This window comes from Chaetodon trifascialis, chromosome 10 (genome assembly GCF_039877785.1).
Source record: "Chaetodon trifascialis isolate fChaTrf1 chromosome 10, fChaTrf1.hap1, whole genome shotgun sequence".
Classification (NCBI taxonomy): Eukaryota; Metazoa; Chordata; class Actinopteri; order Chaetodontiformes; family Chaetodontidae; genus Chaetodon; species Chaetodon trifascialis.
In genome coordinates this window covers 24716000-24736761 of record NC_092065.1, presented here as the reverse complement: position 1 = coordinate 24736761, position 20762 = coordinate 24716000, and the positions used below count along the sequence as shown (strand labels likewise).

At 42.1% G+C, this 20762-nt stretch overlaps 1 protein-coding gene across 1 annotated transcript; it reads left to right on the top strand.

The window, feature by feature from the left end:
• The first annotated feature begins 6631 nt into the window (after positions 1–6631).
• cracr2aa (calcium release activated channel regulator 2Aa) lies at positions 6632–20762 on the top strand. The gene is made up of 18 exons (XM_070972123.1): positions 6632–6707; positions 9540–9931; positions 11482–11593; positions 11675–11864; positions 12990–13136; positions 13411–13501; positions 13622–13717; positions 14606–14793; positions 15065–15136; positions 15837–15882; positions 15974–16053; positions 16225–16576; positions 16851–16983; positions 17558–17639; positions 17890–18004; positions 18315–18416; positions 18760–18836; positions 19392–20762. Exons 2-18 carry the CDS (start codon positions 9722–9724, stop codon positions 19477–19479), a joined length of 2181 nt encoding a protein of 726 aa, XP_070828224.1. The 5' UTR covers positions 6632–6707; positions 9540–9721; the 3' UTR covers positions 19480–20762.

The window sequence follows — 20762 nt, the reverse complement described above, 5'->3', positions numbered from 1 at the left end:
TAATGGCCTACAACATAGTATTCAGATTAAGTTACGAAACATCATGTGTTGGAGTGCATCAGTAGCCGAGAGGTTACAGTGCATGTCTCATGACTGCAACGTCGCCACCTTAAATCCAGTCAGCGACCTTTGTTGCATGTCATACTCTTCTCTCTCTAACTAATTCCTGTCTGCATTCTTTACTGTCCAGTAAAGATGAAAATGCAAAAAGAAAAGAAGAGAAAAGAGGTGCATTGCCATGTCTGCCAGAGCATGTTTCATTTCACTTATCCACCTACTGGCTGTTGTATTTTATCAGACACCAGAACGAATGGACAACTGTGGGGGTGCGTGTCAGATTTCCACCTCGGATGTCAGCTTACTCTCTGGCCTAAAACCATCACCTTTCCATTTACAACTGGGCCAAAAGATGAGGGTTGGAAACATACTGGACGTAAGTGATTGTAGCAGTGAGTCAGAGGTAGACTGGATAAATGATTTTGTGAGGCGAGACTGGGCTCATGAGAGAGGTAACAAACAGGGCACCGATTTTTTATTTTTTTGTATTCTCTTCTGAAAACTTGCTGAGTGAAATACTATACTGTATATCTTATAAGCAATACATGTTAAGCACAAAGCAAAACTCACATAAATGGCAAATCCAGCTCTTTCCCTGCAAAATATGTGAAATTCCAGTTCATCGTTGCCAAGGAAGAGGCTGTTCCTAAAATTGTACCTTTAGCTATGTGATGAATGGAGATGCAGTTTTATTCTGGTCTCTTCTATGGTTTAAAAATCTTTTTGGTCCTCCTAAACAACAATTTCAGACAGTTTATCCTAAAGCAGCTCTATGGCATGATTGAAATAACACCCGCAACTCATTCCTGCAAGCAGCATTTATCTTGAAGCTGTGTAGGCCAGAAATTCGGCCTTTTTCTTCCTCTGAGTGCAGAATTTGACTCCTGTGGGTTGTAAAAAGGGGCTTGTGAAAGCCTGAGCCAAATCAAAGATAAAAAGATAATGTTTTCACTTACACAGGTTATGGAAGTGGCTGGAAATAAAGCAGCTGGGACACATGTTTCAAACACCACATTTGGTAACTGGGGAAAAATAGGGAAATGATTCTGCAAGGCTCAAGTGTCCTGTTATAAAATAAAAAAATGAAAAAGGATTTTATTGCTGATCTAAAAGTAAATTTGCTCCTTCAGATTACAGTTCATCACACTGGAATCAGTTCTGTCGGCTAATTGATATTATCAGCTAAAAGACAGAGAGCGAAACAGCAATGTGCTTACATTGACAACAGGAACACGGGAGTGTAAGTAATATCTTGGAAAATGCTATTATTTGCTATCTTGCCAAGATTTAAATGAGAAGCTTAATGCTACTCTCATGTCTGTACATGAAGCTAATACCAACAGGTGGTTATCTTAGCTTAGCATAAGGACTGGAGCAGGGGAAACAGCTAGCCTCTCTGTCAAAAATCTTTAAAACATGCCTTTATGTGCCATCTTTACATCTAACACATTAACATGTTACTGTATATGTCATTAGGTGGCGCGGTGGAACACGTGGTAACACTGTCACCTCACAGCTAGAAGGTCCCGGTTCGAATTCTGTGGGTGCTGGTGGCGTGTCCTCCGCCATGCCTTCAGTGCCTGCTGTTTGAGGAAAGGGGCCTTTCTGTGTGGAGTTTGCATTTTCTTCCCGTGCTCACCTGGGATATCCTCTATAAAAATACCCCCACTAAAAACATGCAAGATGATCACCACCCGACCAATGGTGACAAAGAGAGTTGGGTCCCCGGGCTCCGGTCGGCTGGCAGCCCACCGCTCCTGGTCTGCCGCGGAGGAAGGCAGACGATGGATGGGTCAAATGTGGACAAATAATTATTTCACGAAGCATGGCGTGTGCATTTGCATGATGCTGTGTGTGTGATAAAAATAAAATATTTCTTCTTCTTCATTTCTTTAATTTGTCTAAACTCTCAAGCTTTCAGTCTGTGTGCTATGCAGATATGACTCTCTGAAGTTTAACTCTGAAATAAAGTAAATTAGTGCATTTCCTAAGATGTCAAACTACGGGTTATATAAGCATACCACTGCAACTTTGAAGTTAATTCATCACTTTTTTTTTGCTTTACTTTGGTGTGTTGCTCCTTCAGATTATGTAATCTCAATGCAAACTGCAAAGAATATGAGCAAATCTGTAAAGGTGCACAAGTGTAGCGAGCTAACTGGAAAGCCAGTGTGAACACATGAAGGAAGCCATGAAACAATGAGAAGCACATGTTTCCATATTCCCTCAGGGAGAAGCCTATGGCAAGTGGTACTTACATGCAATCATGTCTGAAGGCATGAATTCAGCTTCAAGGGGGGATGGAAATCAGTGATGCAAATAAGTTATACAGTAAGGTTGAGTGCAGACATGCAGCACTGGAGATCACAACAGCTTCTCTGTCAGCTGGGTGCAGTATGTTCATCACAATGGCATCCGCAGAGGCTGGATGGGATGGATGTGTGACACAACAGTGGCAGCTTTAGAGGCTTTCCACTATGTCACACATCAGGCGAAATATTCTTCCCTCACTGTATCAGCTGCCGTCCTGTAAATGGAGCGTGCAATAGCTTGTCTTGCACAATAAGACTTTGTGCGATAAGAAGCGATAGCAGCAGCACGCTTGCCTTGCACGCACACTACCCCCCTGCTTCCAGCTTGGCAACAGTCAGGGGCCAGGTTGCCGCATGAGTGCGCACCCACCGTCACCACATCCTTGGAAAATAAGTGAGATTGGTCAGATCTCTCATCACTGTAATGTAAAAATACTTGGAAATAGCAGAATACAGTGGGACAACACGAAGGATGGACTTGTTTGTGTCACAAGTATGCTACTTGTGGTATTTTACTGTAACAGCAAATTAACCGTAGCTCCCAGACAGCATCTTAAAAACAAATCCAGACTTTCCACTTTATATTTATGCTCCCAGTAAACCAATGGAGGAAGCAACTGCGTTCAGTTCTAAAAATAATTCCTTTTCACGCAAGCTAGTATAAATGAACAGCTCATTTTCCCTCTCGCAGAAATGTGCAGATAATAGAATGGAAGAACTTAGATTATTCATTCATAAAATCATTTTTACTACTTAGCAGTGACAAATCAACTATGACATACTCTATCTTCATATCCAGAGCTCATCAGAGTGAGTGCTTTGGCGGCAAATGAAGTTCACAGGTGCTGAGCTGGACTCTTACAGCATTAACCTACTTTAGAGTGCCACCTAGAGGTTCTAGTGAGAAAGTGAGACTCGAGTGGAGGCTCCCATTCAAGGAAATAATAAATTAGAGATTACAGAAGGGATTGATAGGTCAGTTTTGATCAAATTCATATTTAAATAATTTGTGGTTCATGTACAAATGTCAGATTATATTAAAAAAAAAATCCTTGAAAAAAAGACAGATTAAAGCTGTTTTAAGGCTGAGAAAGAGCAATATGCCAGTGAACCTTAAGAAAAGGAGAACTGAAGTAAATGAAGCCTGGGTGCCGTTTGGGAACCTCTAGGTGAAAATAACACTTATCACAGCTGTCAGAGATGGTCTAAATTTGGCCTTCTAGGTGACAACAACTCTTCAAAGTAGGTCTGACCTACATGAAAGTTTTCAATTGTTTACCCAGACTGCACAGGCACAATGACAAAAGATCAAGTCCTCTTCGTAAAGTTTTACAGTCTTTCTGCTGCGGCACAAAAATGTGAATGAGTTCTTCAGTTTCCCCTGGCACAAGCTCTGAGTGTGAAAGCACAAAAGATCCTGTATAGACAACCCAAACCCAAACCCGTAGCCAACAATATACAGTGCTACAGCAAAGGCCGTGGCTTTGAATGGAAGAGCTGCCCACATGTGCAGCCACATTCCCCGCCACTAGCATATCTCTGATCATAGCCACATAGCGTGATCCCAGAGGCACTGAAAGACCACTAAAGCAGTGCCACAGATGCCTTCAAGCCCCCAACCACACACCCTCCCATACTCTGAAATGCAGAGCAGAATGAACCTCTCCAAGCGTGATGTCAGTCCTTCCAAGGTCTTAAACCAGAGCAGTGTGGTGACACTGGCTGCATACCCTCGCTATGTCTCTCCCTCTCTGCTCTTTCTCACCACTCTGCTGCAGTTCTCCTCTGTGCTGGTTGAAATGGCTCCCAGAGGTCCTCTAGTAGTGGATCTCTGCTCAACTTTAAAGTGCGGCTGCAGTTGCCTATTCTCATGTGAGCTTCATGGATGATGGGGTTGGAATAACTTTAACCCTCATAAGAAACCTTGATGAGGAAATCAAGAGTCCCTTAAAGCAGACAATACCCAATCTTCTATTGTAGTTTTCTATACTGTGTAGATATACTGTGTGCATAAAAATATCAGAAACACTGAACATAGAATTAAAAAGAGTGCTTTAACTAATGAAAGAAATGGGTGCTTTTCCACAGATCATTACTCAGCAGCTCAAAGTGTAAACACATCTGGCACTGAAATCTCAACCGGAGCATCACTTCTCATGCATCTGCTGCAAATCAGCCTTTCAAAAACAATTGGAAGAGGAGACAGTCAATGCTCAGGGGTCCTCATCGTCACCACACATGCGGAACATCCATGTAGTTTCAGTCCGTAAAGTGGGGAACTGTAAGAGCCATGGCCTGGGAGAGTTTTTACACCTGCTTGGCTGCTGTGCAACAGAGCAGACACATTTTACGGTACATTATAAGAAGTTCCCCCTGCAGATTTGACCCACTTGTTGTAAGGCTGGCTCCAAGCTCATCTGTACCATTTATTAGACCATATCTGTCCAGATGGACGGCATAAAATCTGCCACAGTATGTTGGAAGGTCAATAAGTATAATATTAACATAAAAAGCAGATCATTTAACTCGAGTTTCCTGGTTTATAGTGGAAAAACTGGTGTGGAAATGCAAGTCATATGATGCCAATGAATCCATAACAGGTCCTACACTGCCCCCATCTGAGGGTCATTGGCATTACAACGTCAACAATTTAATGTTCCATAATATTAAAAGAAATGTAACATCTCATAGTATTTGAAGAAGAATGATTTTCATTATTTGATATTTACCTGCCAACAATGATTAACACAAAGCAGTTTGGGCTACAACATGCTTTGTTTAAGCACCATATTCTTTCTTTCTGTCAATTGTTCATTTGAAAAACAGCCTATCAGCAGCAGCCATAGAGCTGCTATCCATCCTCCATTCATTCAGTGACAGTAACAACAGTTTATTTTGATTGGACTAGAATTAATACTACTCAGTACTTCAGTACTGTACTAAAGAATAATTTGGTGGTACTTGTGCATTACTTGAATATTTCCATTCAGCTCTAAGTTTATTTGACAACTAGTTACTGCTTTCAGTGGTGAAGGAAGTATCAAGATTTTTTTTTTTTTAGTAAAGAGTCAATACCAATACCACAATGTAAAAATAATTCAATTCAATTCAATTCAATTTTATTTGTATAGCACCAAATCACAACAGAAGTTGTCTCAGGACACTTTCCATATAGAGCTGGTACAAACCAAGCTCTTTTATCTACAGAAAACCAACAATTCTCCATTATTACTCAAAAGTTCAACATTTTACTGTTGTAGTTGGTCAAGGTGGTGATAATTTTAACAATGTTATATAATGTTGGTCAACTGAAGCGATAGTTCCCAACACTCCAGACACTGATCCAGACCTCTAATGAGCCACATAGACACTTGCTGAAGAGCAGGTAATACAGCGCTAAATACCTACACAGAAATGAAAAGACTTGCCAAACAATCACAAGTTTCCTTTCCTTTTGATAGTCTGATTATGGCTGCATCTCAGTGGAGTGTGTCAGTTTCATGGACCTGGTATTGGACAAGCTGAGCTCACTGGGCTTGCCGTTACACCTAAATGGAGAAGAGGATGACGTCATTAATGATATCAGTTCCATCTGCAGTTTTTCTGCTATGCCATGTCAAAACGTCTGCTGTGATAAAAGGCTGATTGTTACACGAATAACAGATCTGATGCTTCTTCCACCAGCGCTCTTTGCAGCCTTCAGTGCAAACAGTGCAAAAGTCTCCCACTACCTTTAAGAGCGCTTAAAATTCACTTTATTTTCTTGTTTGTCCTGCTCAGCTGGTTTCATTTGTGCATTCAAGCTATTCCAAATTATATTCCCACAAAATGCCTACATGCCAATGCACAGTGTGTAGTTTCAGTGTAGTGCTGTGCACAGGCAAAACCTGTTTGTGACCACCACCATCGACACGAGCTTCACGTGATCGACGTCAGCACTCAGCTGTGGGATGTGTTGAAATTTGCGGTTGCTTCCTCATACGTTACTGACTGAGATAAATGGGCCTGTCATTCAACAAGTCTTACCCAAGACAGTATATTGATAAATTGTATAGTCTCGGAATAAATACAGAAATATCTAATGCGCTTTTTATTGACAAAATAAAGTACTTTTTCTCTCTCTGGCGTGTGATGGAGGAAGGTTAGCCCCTGACGCGGATGAGGACGGACTGTTCCTTTCTGCGCGTGGACTTCCTTGTTGGTGTTGCTGTGGTTACCAAAGATGACTTCGTTGAAGTCCCTCCCTCGAAGTTTGCCCCGTCAGTGCTCGGTGAAAAACGGGTAACGTGGAGGCTGTTAATGAACTCCCCCGACCTGAAGGTCTCTGTTCCTTCACCGGTAAGTTACAAACTAACTTGTGTTTCCCGGACAGTCCGCGGACCGGCCTAATGTCGCGCACTTTAGCTGAAGTTAACCGGACAGTTTGTCGTTGCTGTTAGCCTAACGTGAACTACAGCTCCAGTCTGTTATAGGGAAGTCCTTTTTTTTCTTTTTTTTTACTTTACCTTAATTTATGCGAAATGTTTATTCACACATTACTACTACTACTGTCAAGGAGGCTGTGTGTAACAGGAAGCTTCGCAGTAACAGAAAGTGTGCTGCCTGCAGGGAAGCAAAGTCATTTTTTGATTTTGTCACACGTGTCTTGCTCATCGCAAGCCTCCCCTCGTCAATGGGCAGTGTGTTTACATGTTGCACGCGGTTGTCGGCTTATTTTCTTATGACGTTTCTGATATGACAGTTAATTACTGGACAGCTGTAGCAGCTATCCGATAGGCAAATTGAAGAATTGTTCACAGAATACCACCAGTGGCTGCTGCTGATGTCAGATGAGTAACTGTTGTTATATATGGAGACCGACGTGACCTGTCGTCAGGAAGTGGGGTCAATGTTGATGTGATGACTTGACACATAATGTCATGAGAAACTGAGCACACAAAACATGACTTTCTAACTCAAGGTAGGTTCAAGAGACAGGCACCACAGCAGTATTTAACTTAACTTAACAATATTACATTCAGGAGGAGAAATCAAAGAGAAACATGCAGCGTGATGTAAAACCTTGCCCCGTTTGTCAATAGCTGTCAGTTGTTATCATAGACACTTAAAACCAACTCTCATGGACACACCTACACACAAAGGGTTTTTTCTTTTGGAAGTAACTCAATTGTCAAGGATACTAAGCAACAACAAAGCCACATTATATTAACTGAATAAGGCGTAGTCCTATTTGAGCTTCTTGTGGACGTGTGCAGGGCTGCACATTGTCAGAGAAAACTGAGGGTGATTTTAGCTTTTTTTAAATTATACCATTGTTGTCGGTAGTGACATTTGCAAGAGTGACCTTTTTCAAGTTGGTGCAAAAGAAACAACAGAAGCTTCTTTTATAGAAACCTGTTGTGGGCACAACCGCAGACCACAAACTAGTCTCTCTGTGGGCCTGACCACGTCAGTGTCTGCTCAAAATGCAGCTCATGAGCACTGTGCACCCTCCATGTGCAGGTAGAGAAGACACTCGTGAATACGCTTTGTCATTTGCACGTATCCTGTTGAATGTACGAACCCTTTTTAGTTCATTTGTGTTGCTTTAAACACAGCTTTACTTTTGCTGGTGGGAAGTGCTGTGCCTCTAACAGCTGTCCCATGTCAGACCCTAAAAAAGATAAGATGACCGTATGCAAAGCACCAAGCTCCAGCATTTAAAAGTCAGATCACATGAAAATGACAACAATTTTAAGCACAAATAACTCAAACTTCTAATTGATTGCAATTTAGTGAAGTTACACCAGGACAATTTAGGGTTAAATCGTGTGTCAGATGGAGGAAATGTCTTTTCCACCAGAGTGTTTTTCTTCTCTGATATCCTCCTACTCTAGGTCACTGGCCACCTGTCTCAACACACCAACTTTTAACAAAGCAGCCATAAACCTTGCTTTGGCTTCTGGCGAATAGGATAGTCTGTAAAGATTAGCTTGTGCCTGAGGACATAAACACTACATCACTCTTTCCTACCAGCAGTTCACCCTAGTTCCCTTTCTTATTTCCCTTCTCATGCTTCAGTTTTGTCTGTTGCTTTCCTTGTGAGGTGTGTCACGCTTGCAATTCGTTGCACAATGTTTAGGCTCAGCAGCGTGACGTATTCACAAATAGAAAACGTTTCGTGTCACTTTGTAGAAGAGGAATAAAATGTTTCCACTTATTTTCAAAACCACATTTTAATAAAAGATACATTTTTGAAAATGTTTGTTTTATTTTGAGGCCCACTGTAGCTTTATGTAATGAGGGATACAGACAATGAAATCAATTTTAGATTAAATGTATTAATTGCAATTGCTTCAGTGACCTTTATGAACTCAAATTCTAAATTCTAGTCATACCAGTACTAGAGTCCTTCCACCTGCCTACATGCATGTCTGTTTCTGTCTTACACCAGTCTCACATATCTACATTTGCGTCAGTAAACACACACACGCAGTCTGATGCTCTTATTCATGAATCGACTGAACCCACTCACAACAGCCTCTGGAAGGCAGTCTTCCAAACCAGTGGACATAGAGCTGTAGTCTGCGTGAAAGCCACCACTGAGTTATGTCAGTCAATATTTCCAGACACACAAGAACTCGTCATATCATAACTTTTTTCAGTTCTGGGCTTACTTGTCAGATGACATTAGTCTCAGCAAGGGTCATCTATCATCCCTGAAGGAAAGGAGAGGAGCAGCAGTCGTTTGAGGTGTACAGTAGGCCATGTTTAACATTACACAGCTGTATTTAAGACTGGTAACTTGAGTGAGGATAGCAGAAAGAGAGAAAAAACATTAATGAAATACAACATTGACACATTGGCTGTTTTAATTTTTCACTGTGACTGTATAATTACCAATGTAAGTAAAGAAAAACTGAATTAAAGTGTCACGTTCTAATCAAATTCTCTCAAGTCTGTTCTTATAATGCATGTGTGTTATTGACTTATTAATGCGCTGCAGACAATGGTGATCTATCCTTTTGTGAAGTCTCTATTTTATTAGATTCAAACAAACCCTTTACAGACATTACGTTTTGTACACTAACATGTTTGCAGTGCGGTATTTAGAATAATATTTGTAACTCTTTTCATCAGACAAGGCGCTGTACTTCAAACTGAGGACTCTGCTCCTGTCCCCCCCCCGAGGTTTCATCGACTTATTAAAGAGGTGGTTGCTAAGAGATGACAAACGGTGACACTGGTGAGAGCCTCTGATGTAGAGCAGGCTGAAGCTCCACTTCTCCAGGATCTCATCCCTCCACACCTCTGTCTGTTCCTGGCTCATGTGAAGGACGCTGGAAACACTCGTCAACGGACTCACAAAGACCATGGCAGCTTTTACTGCCCCTTGTGCCGCCACCGATACTGTGAGCACTGTGGTGGCTCGGACAGCATGGCAAAGGCAAGGAAGCAGCGAAGAAGAGGGTAAATGTAAGAGTGGGGACATGGGACAAAACACTGTCCGGGAGAAAACCCACGAATTCTTCCAGATGTGTGATATCGAGAGCAAGGGCTTCATCACCCGACGTGATATGCAGGTGAGGTGGCTGATGGGTGAGGGTGACTGCCGTGGCTGAGCCTCTGAAGTAGCGTAAAGACCGACCTTTGTTGCATGACTTCAAATGAAAGAACTTGAGTGATGTAAATTTAGCAGAGATTACATTTTGGGGCTGGAGAAAATATTAAATGCACATAGTTACTAACTCTAATTACTTGTGGGGAAACCTAATCAACAAAGTATCAGAGCTGTTTGGACCACTTTTTAGCATCTATCATATTAATGTTTTCATCATTTTTTAGAGGTGCCAGCTCCTTATTCATCCAGATTGAGCGTAAAATGCACTGACAGTCCGTCGACTCATTAATGCTGCTGAACAGGACGTGGAGATGACAAGCGCACCTTATTCAAAGTGCTATGAAAGAGACTGAGACACAGAGAGCCATGCGGACGCTTTGTCATGCATCTCCTCCACTCGTATTATTGTGCAGATTCACTCGCCGCTCGGATATTCATCCCTGCTGTGGCTAATCCTTTGATGAAGCACTTGTAGGCTCTCGCTCCGAGGAGCATAAATACATAGAGGGGAGGCTTTGATCCCCTGTTTATGATAATGGATTGGAAATTAGATGGCGGTCAGGATGGCGGTCCAGTTCTTCTCACTTCTATTTACCATCTGTACTGAAGAGTACGGTCTGTACTTAAAAGCAGCTTCATACTTACAGATATATTTGCACTTTCCATGCATCTCAAAGTTTGCCCGTCATTTAATAAGTTAAATGAGTGGGACTGCCTATATTTGCACTCTTGAGTCACAATATTCTCACTGGATTTTCACAGCTCAAGTGTACATTTCCCATCATGACCGCCAGCACACGCAGCTTTACAATTCCACTCTTTGCTGACATAAGGGATATGTTCTGCCCAGATAACACACTTTACAAGAAAAGCTGATAATCTTCCACAGATGTCACCCGTTCCCTGTCCTTACACCGCATTGTCTGGATGGCCTCAGTCAACATTTGCAGCAGTGTAAACACACATAAACCAAGGTGCTTACAGAGGTGTGGCTGTGATGGCTTCTCTTGGAAACGGTCCAGCAGTTACTGTCATGGTCACAAGCTTTTGGGAGGTTCTTACTTTCTCATGTCCCACTCCTCCTTTCTTAAATAGTGTCTCAGTCAGCTTAGAATATTCTGTTCTTGACAGTCTCACTTGAGCCAACATGTGTTCCTGTGGAGCTGCCCAAAGGTCAATCATTGATCAATGCAGTCACACTGGGAAGATCCCATGTGTTAAACTGCATGTGTGGGAAGCACTGTGCGGCTGATTATAACGCATGTCCATCAGGCATTTTCTGGTTAAAATAAGATTGAGAAAGAGGTTATTTGGATTCTCGCATCCTGTGTTATTAGAGTTAATTTAGTCTAATTATGACTGGTAAAAATATCTGGAACAAAAGCAGAAACTGTTCCTTTGCACACGAGCCATTGCAGACTGAAGTAGCAGTTGTTATAGCTACAGTATAGTTAATGTCCTTGAAGCTTTGTTCTTGGCAATAGCAGCTGTGTTTTGTTTCTTGTTAAATAGAGGCTGAATGGCGGGCTGCCTCTCAGTGCGGAGGAGTTGGAGAACGTATTTGATACTCTTGATTCTGATGGCAATGGATACCTCACCCTCGACGAGTTCTCCTTCGGCTTTAGTACGTTTGCAGTCTGTTTCTACTTAAACGCTACCACTAGTGTCACGAGTAGGTGTAATCAGATTTTTTTTTTTCTTATAGGTGAGTTTTTATTCGGTCAGAAGATTCCTGTAGAGGAAGACATGAGTGACAAAATCCCCTGTAAAAGCCCGACAGAGGTCCTGTACGAGACCAAGTGGGAGGAGAGCCTGGCAAGAGGAGATGAGGATGAAGAGGAGAAACACTTTCGCATGCTTATGGAGAGCCTCGGAGCCAACAGTGTCTTTGAAGAGTGAGTACTGTGTGTGTGCGTTTGATCACAGCATGCATTTTTAGTTCTGTGCGTGTCTTTGCACACTTCATCAACCCCTCCTTTAAATCGACCCTATTTTAAGTAACTCAGCCTGAGACTAATAACTAAACAAGAGTGGGAAGTTTCCACGTTCACACAAAGCCGTTCCTGTGCTCCTTCCCTCAGTGCCCTCCTGCTCTGTACGTAGGAGGCCGTAATTGCATAGATACTCTGTTTAATATGACTGTGTTTTAAACATGGAAATGTGCATTTGTGAAGGGGCTTCACTTCCAGAATGGCACCAACTTTCCCTGCACTAATATTTCATACAACATTCACTTGCCATGAGTAGCTCTAGTTGAGGTCTGTTTGCACATTGCTTTGTTTGACTGAAAGATATCTAATGACAGGACCTTATGAAACGCATGACTACACTCTCCTTTAGCAAACAACTCCAAGTCAATGAAAGCTAACAGCAGTGGAGGTGGATGCCACATTTACACATCGTATTGGCTTCCTCCTGCCTGGTGAGATTGGTATTTCAGATCGGATCAGTTTGTGCAGCACTAACTGATATTGATGTTGACCAGAGTTTAAGGGCAAGTACTTTTAACAGTTACAAAGTCTTCCAGTGGTTTGTTTGACCTTCCCTACTTAATCTTAGCTTATAGGCACAACAAGATTACATAACTATTTTTCATCACCGAACAGTTTTGATTGTCTCACAACTGATTTTTATGCAAATCTCAATACTTGAATCATTGTTTATCTTCACACTGGCTGTCCTTTTACTTCAACTAAAACAAATGTCTGCCCATTCCTCTTGGAAAGTGTCACACTCTTCATCTACTTCTGTTTTGTTGGTAGGCATCATGCTGCACTGCCCTGATATCAACCGCTTTGTTTGTGTTGCATTCAGGGACCACTTGAAATAACCTGTTATTCTACCCTTCTATGTTATTTTCTTAATCATTGAAAGAAAGTGATTACCTTGCGGGTGGGATCAAACCGTCCCCAGCAGGCCATTTACAGCCTGGAGGCCGGAGCTCCCCCACCCCTGTCTTACACATGGTACCTTTAAGAAACTGACTTGGTTATACCTGCTTCTTCATTCTGTCACATCAGTCCTGCTGAGGTGCGCAGTTTGTGGGCGCAGCTGCGCCGGGATGAACCGCACCTTTTATCCAATTTTGAGGACTTCCTTGCCAGGGTGACATCCCAGATTATAGAGGCCAACCAGGAGAAGAAAGAGATGGAGAGTGCTCTCAAAAGGTGGGTCAGGGGGGACAGAAAAAGTAGAAGTTTCAGAAGGGTTTATTACATTTTGAGCTGTCCACTAAAGAGCGTTTGGCTGAGCTGTGAAGTGGCCCTTTCATGTGTGTCCATCATCATGTAGTCACCTTTATGTTTTGTGCTCTTTGATATTGACCTGTTGTTTCTTGGGGCTTATCAATGATGTCCCTCAAAAATGTATTATACTGTGCAATATGAGTTAACTATACTATGTCATTTATTTTATTACTATCACATCTAAATTTCCACACAGGAAAGCAGCAACACACGATGATGAGATCCAGCGTCTTTATGAGGAAATGGAGCAGCAAATTAAAAATGAGAAAGACAGGATTGTGCTGCAGGTACAAGCTTAGTGACGTCAAGCAAGTTTTTCTCTTTGTTGCTAATTCTATCAAATACTGCATACCTTTTTCCTAATCACCTTCATCCTTGCGCCCCCCTCTTTTATGCCCGCGCTAAAGGACTATGAGCGGTTTCTGTCTCGTAGTCAAGACATGGAGCTGCAGCTGTCTCGCAAGGAGAAGGAGCTGGAACAGCTCTTTCAGAAACAGAGAAGGGTGAGTGACCGGTAGCCAAACAATTCGAGTTCACTGCAGTAGTCACAGGCTATGAGAAACCTCTCCCACTTCACTTATGCCACAGAAGAAGTTCAGCTGTCAGAGCAGCAACACAAGAGACACATTAAACACAATGACAGATAAGAGAATGCAATGAAAACAGAAACGTATGCATGCTAAAACATGCTCATTAACACAGCCCATCTGTTGTGAAAGAGCAGATTTGCACAGCAGCATTAACCTACTGACACGCAGAACTATGATTTTTCAGTTTTAACAAACACCATCTAATCAATGCTTCTTCTGCAGCAGCAAGAGCAGCTTGTGTTGATAGATACTGTTTAATGTTAATAGGTTCTTTCACACCTCCATTTACTGACTGCCACTCTGGCTTTTAAGGCTAATTAGAGACCTGGAAATGATTCAGCTCATGCCAACAAGGGCATTTCTGCTCTTCGCAGCTCCTTAGCTCCTGTAATTAATATATCAGTTGTTTAGCCAGTTTCCTATTTGTGGAGAAAATCCGTGCATCCAGTCCATTCAGTGGTATGCAGGCTGGAACAGCCATGGTTATGCTCATTATTGTAGAGCAGTTTCTTGGAAAATGATTCCAGGCAGTCAGCTGTTCATCATGCTGTCCCCTCACGTTCATCCGACATTTAACAGCCATGCGTTTTTAGCTCATTTTATTTATTACATATAAAATATATTACATGTGAAAAACACTGGGCGTCTGATTATTGAATAATACACATAAATCAATAGACATTTAATCAAAGGTCAGTGCTAGAGAAAAGGTTTCCAATGCTTGTGTGGAGCACCATGACACACATCTGAACCAGAGAAATCCCAAAGTGTCTTCCTTTTTCACCACCGCTCTGTCTCCAGTTGGAGCATCAGTGCCAGGAGCTTCACAGTGAACAACACGTGACCAAGGTGGAGAACGTGAAGCTGAAGCAGACCAATGATGAGTTAGCACGGGAACTGGAGCACATCAGCCAGGAGCTGATCTTGGCACAGGAGCAGCTGAGTGTGCTGCAGGAGCAGTCCACACGGCTCCATGAGGAGAAGGAGACGTGAGTTTGGGATGCAAAAATCCTGCAAACAAGTCAAGGCATACGTACAATTTATACTAAATGCCCATGTTATAAAGACATGTTTCAAACACTGTCACATGGTATCCTGAAGAGACAAGACAACGTGTCTGTGTCATACACACTCATTCTAGCTCACTTTACACTTCTCTGCTCTGGGTCATGCTTTTTAATTAAGTGTAACCACAGCACATAGTGTGTCTGTATGGTCACACAGTACTTGTAACAGAAGATGCATTGTTGTTCAACACAGGGAAATATACAGACTGACCGAGGGACTGCATCGAGAGCGAGCGAGCCTCCTCAAACAGCTGGACCTTTTGAGGTATGGATGCAGAGATACCGCTGTGCTGGCTCCACTAGAGAAACAGTAACCATAATACAGAAATGTGACATGGATATTTATCTTCTGATTTGAAATTAGGCTTACAGCGATTCAGCTAAATGATTCGATATCACTGAGCAAGGTTCAGTCTTGTCGCCTTGTCTCACTGGCAGATTGAAACAGTCAGTACTTTTACTGAAGAAATGTTTGTGTTTTTAAATCAATTTTCACACAAGTTGCAGTTTTGTTTGAATAAAGTTAAAGTCAAGATTGACTTGCCGTTTATTGGTTTAGTGTACTTCTGTCACACATAGCAAAGCAGCTTTGCTCAGCCAAAACTAATTTACAGTAACATCTCATCTTGAGCTTGTAGGCTCCTTTTCACAAATGTTTGACTTCACTGCAATCATTTCTCCCTGGGAGCTGCTCTTCCTACACCCTCTGCTGTTGGCCAGTAGAGGGCGTACACAGTTAGTTACTGGACCTGCGATTCAAGCTACAGCCTGCTTCACTAGTTTTACTCAAATGACATAGGTTGACAAGGATTAGCCAAGGAAAGACTTTCTCCTATATTCCTGGGGGAAAGCTGGATGTTTCTGAACCATCACGGCGTGCATACTGTTTAAAATGGACACAGTGATTATTACTATTAGCACTACTAAAGACTTCTTTTATATTTTCATTTCATTGTTGTATCCAGGGAAATGAACAAACATTTACGGGACGAAAAGGACATGTGTTATCAGGTACGTCCTCTCTCTAAAGGTTAGTGGAGCGCTGATCAGCAGAGCCCAAAAAAGCCATTAGAAATAAAAGCTTCATGTTTTATTTCTGCAGAAACCAAAGAAGACACCAGGTTTGAACCAGAGGCCTTTAATCACTCATGTGAAACACACAAATACACATATCTTCAAAAGGTAAACCATCACCAAGTGACACATTTAATACAAATAGTCAGTATTGTGTCAAATGGAGGTCAAGCCACAATTTGTGCAGTATATGTTCTCTACGTGTCATCACGCATGTTGGATCTGCATTGTTTCCATCAGCAGAATAGTGTAGGCTGTAATGTTACTTCCTGTCTGCAGTGAGGATGAGGAAGAACTGACCACCAGCTCTGTGAGGAAGGACGTAGCCAACTGGTCTTGCCAGTCCTCTTGCACAGCAGAGAAAAGGGGGCATCTCCAGAGGATCATCTCCATCGAGGAGGACCACCTCCCACACTTGCTGCATACTGACTGTCCGGCCCAAACCCCACTTCAGGAGTGCAGTGAAGGAGAGGAAGCCTCAGACAATGAGGAGAACATAGACTTGGTGATGAGTGATATTTACCCGTGTGCAGCCTCTGCCCAGCAGCAACAGTCAAAGGGAATTGTGGAGAAAAGACAAACCCCCACCTCTCTGAGGGGTCAGCCTGTTGGCAAGGAGACCAGCATAAATGTACGTGGACGTGGACGGAAGTACTGTATCGTAACTTCACTCTGTCAGACTTTGAATGCTACAAGTATGCAAGGACTGGAAGTGTTCACAGGATTTTTAAATAAGAAAATAAATCAAAAATAAAATTAAAACCTCTACTTCTCCAAGCCATGTAGCACATAAAGGGAGGAGATGTGTTTCATAGCTTCATAGTATTGTAGCCACTTAGCTGATTGTTTTAATTGAGACAAATCTCTCCTTTTAATCCCCACTACCACAACTCTTGTTTCTTCAGGACGAAGGTGGTCACTCGCCACCTGACCGCCTCTTCAAGATCGTCCTGGTGGGGAACTCTAGCGTCGGAAAGACCTCCCTCCTTCGACGATTTTGCGACAACTGCTTCCACCCTGGCACCTCTGCGACTGTGGGTACGTGTTACAGAGTATGTGCATGTCAGTTCCTGTGAGGAAAGGCAACGAAACACCCAGCCCTGTGGTTGACCTCAGGCTTTGGTTACGAAGCACTTGAATGAAGCAGTTGGCTTTAGCACTGCAGCAGTGTCAGCAGTGAACAGACTTGTGTTCATCAGTGCTTAAGATTCTGATCAGCTCGCATATATAGTATGTTGAGGCGACTCACTCTCAAGGCCAATGTGAAAAATTAATTCAACATAACATAAAAGCACCATGTTTGGGTCTTGAAACCTCATCATAGTAAAATATTTTGCTTTGAGCACATTTATGTGCAGTTCAGCAGTACAAGAAAGGCTGCTGTCAAGGTGCTTCAGTGTAGCCTTTGAAATCAGTCTGTTTTACAAGTTTCAGTAAAAGCCACTTTTAACCTTCCAGGTTCTTTCACTTACATCAGGTGAATGTATAGAGTTAGATACTGCATATTTGCACATATTTATACAGTAATTTATTCTGTGTTGTTGGGACAGAAAACAGTAAACAGTAATGAAACAGAATGTGCTGACTAACATTTTCCTGTCTGTATGTGCAGGCATAGATTACAGTGTAAAGACAATAACTGTGGACAACAGCCAGGTGGCACTGCAGATGTGGGATACAGCGGGACAGGAGAGGTGAGGCATCAGCAAAATAGACCCATTCAACATGATCACATTTGAAAAGAGCCTATAATGTACAGTAACACTGCTGCATTTCTGTCAGCCGTGGCACTTTGATGAACTCACTGTTGAAACATCCCATTTCCTTTCTTCATTCACTAACAGACTTGGAGTAAAATCATCAGTTTTGATGAGTATTTTTAACTTAATTCATCTGAAAACACATGTGCTCTTTTTGTCTACTTCCTTCTTTCCCCTCCTGCAGATATCGAAGCATCACCAAACAGTTCTTTCGCAAGGCCGACGGCGTGGTTGTGATGTATGACATCACAGCGGAGCAGAGCTTCACAGCTGTCAGACAGTGGCTGACGAGTGTAAAGGTAAGACAGGACCGGTCACCCTGTGCTGCACACGTTCCTCAGAGCTGCCTGTTTTTGTATGCAGTAAGCTCTTTTTTGATTCCCTACAGTAGCAGCTTTGGAAGAGACAGAGTGGCTTTATTTTTCACAGTATTGTAAAGTATGAAATGTAGGACAAATACACAGGGGGTCGAGTCCTGAATTTGTTTTAATGCTTCTATACACTGCTGGCTGGTTTCCCACTGGGCAGTAACAACAGGGAAGCGCCCTCGTCCTTTACCAACAAGATCAGTTTCTTTGAGTCTCTATTATTTGATCTCCTCTTTCGCAGGAGAGTGCGGGCGAGGACATCCCCATCATGCTGTTGGGAAACAAGACAGACAAGGAGCTGGAGAGACAAGTCCACAAAGCAGTGGGCGAAAGACTCGCCAAGGTCTGTTCTGTCCACTCAGCTCAAGGTGTCAGTGTCTCACCTGTCAAACAGCAACAAAGTGGTGCTTTTTACATTATGTTAATAAATGTGAGCAGCATGATTATAGAATAGAGGTAGTTTAATGTGCTGTCATCATCTAATTCCTCCAATTTCTGATGTGTATTGTATTTTCTGTGATGACCACGTGAGCTAATGTTGTGACGTGATAATTGTTATTTTCTTTGTGTAATTCTCTCGATAAGCCTCCAGTGATCAGTGTGCAGACACACAGCTCGCGTCAATCACATGAGCCTTTGTCTTTGGTGGTCATAACAGCCATCGTCATCATTTGCCTCTTTTTCAGGACTGCCACATGACTTTCTATGAGTGCAGCGCGTCCTCCGGACACAATGTGGTGGAGTCCATGGTTCATTTAGCCAGGTGAGACAAAGGAGTGAGACAAAGTAATGGCCGTTGTGTGAGTTCATGCAACAGGGAAACACAGAAACAATCATTGTGACTAATTATGCAGCAGCTGTCTGCTTGAACAGCTTTCACAGTGGGATTATTTCTGCATTGAAACAAGGCATATCAGAGAAATGTTTCATGCGTTCTGTGTTTGAGGCACAAAGGACTTTTTCTTATCAGCGTGTCGCGGAAAACACAACAGAAAGCTTAAGTGGAAACAATGCTCAGTGCACAATAAAATGTTAATGTCTCAGTGTAAACCATATTTTTGTCTCCTCTGGGTGACGATGGCGATGATTTTTTTCAGTTTAACTGGAGATCCACAACAATACGAATGTGCCGCAGAGTGTTTCATTCTTTTACATTAGAAAGCTGCACCAGTGCTTTATTAAATCTCTGCTACTGCCCGAACTGTCAGGACGTCTGCTCTCGCTGACATTTCTGTGTGGAATTCTGTACCGCTGCGAATACAGATAGCATTAAAGTAGCGTGTCCTGGTTCATTCGCATGCCTCATTATGTCCCCTAGAATTCTGAAAGAGCAAGAGGACAGAGAGAAGGAGAAGACGGTCCAGCTGGTCAGCAGCCCCTCCGATAAGAAGAGATCCTGCTGCTAGCAGATACACTCACAGTAACACACACACAGTCACACTAGTCTTCACTGACATACACAGTGTGATGGTGTGGCCACGTGCGCCACAGAGGACACATGATTCTGAATGTCAGCACAGCCGTTTCTCACAGTCTTCCGTCCACCTTGTAGACTCTGACTAAACCCAACACCAGAATGAATACTGAATATGTTGTCACTTTTCACAAAAGTTATTGCACTATTAGAAAGTCCACTCTGTATGTTTACCCAAGTTATGTTATAATAAGAATAATGTGACCCTTTGAGGGTTAGATGTACAAACAACTGAACAAACTTAAGTCAAACTGAGACTTTTTCATTTTTTAAATGTTGGATATTCCTCCTTAGTCTGACTGTCGCTCTTAAGTATTTATTTATCTGTCACATGTGGGCTTTTTACTGTGATTTTGCTTCTTCATCTTTTGCATATGTGCATAACAAGGACACAATGACATAAACAGCTGTAAAATGAATGCATTATCAAGCAGCCTTGCATTAGTGTGGTGACACTGTCACAGAGGTGTTGATTTCAGGACCAAGTTGAAGTGTGGTGATATGTGGCATTGCTGGATATTGCACAGGTGTCTCAGTGGCTCCACCTGGTGGACCAAGTGAAAGCAGCACAGTACAGAAGTGATGCACTTCTGTGTTTTGTCCACTGAATGAACACAGTATTGTGTGGTTAATTCGTGAAAAACATTAGAAACTTAAAATGCAGTGTATGTTGCCGGGCTGTCAGTTTAAATGGTATTTTATTCTACAAGTGTTTGTGTTTTTTGTCCTCTGTACATTATTAATGATTTGTAATTCTGTGTTGATTTTGTTGTTACAGAACTGAAGGGTGTTCGGCTACCTGAGCTTTTTTTGTTTGTTTGTTTTTTATGGCTCGAGCTTTGCTTTTTCCTTTCAGTTGGAAAATAATACAGATCATTATTTTTCCAAGTAGACCAAATGAAGTTTAGTGCATAAGATATTTATTTCATATCTCCTTAAACTGCCTCTGTGCCAAGTGTTTTATGAAGTCACTTTAAGATATTATGTAACCTGTATGTTATAGGAAGGATAAAATTTGAGTGGTTTTGGGAAAAAGCTCAGATTTTACTGTTTGCACCATTAGTGCTTCACTACTGCTGTCTTGTACATCACTTAAATATATAAACATGTAAATAGCGTAGAACAAAGAAAGAATTGTTAATGTTTATATCATTTGTAAAGGACCTGGTGACTGTCAGTTCTTCCTGCTATAAAGACATTGAAACACACCTCAGT

Bases quoted from the DNA above. Each gene is read 5' to 3' on its own strand.
- cracr2aa (XM_070972123.1), top strand. From the start codon at position 9,722: ATGGCAGCTTTTACTGCCCCTTGTGCCGCCACCGATACTGTGAGCACT. The intron at 15,883-15,973 runs GTACGTCCTCTC...TTATTTCTGCAG, and splicing joins AAAAGGACATGTGTTATCAG to AAACCAAAGAAGACACCAGG. The intron at 18,417-18,759 runs GTCTGTTCTGTC...CCTCTTTTTCAG, and splicing joins TGGGCGAAAGACTCGCCAAG to GACTGCCACATGACTTTCTA.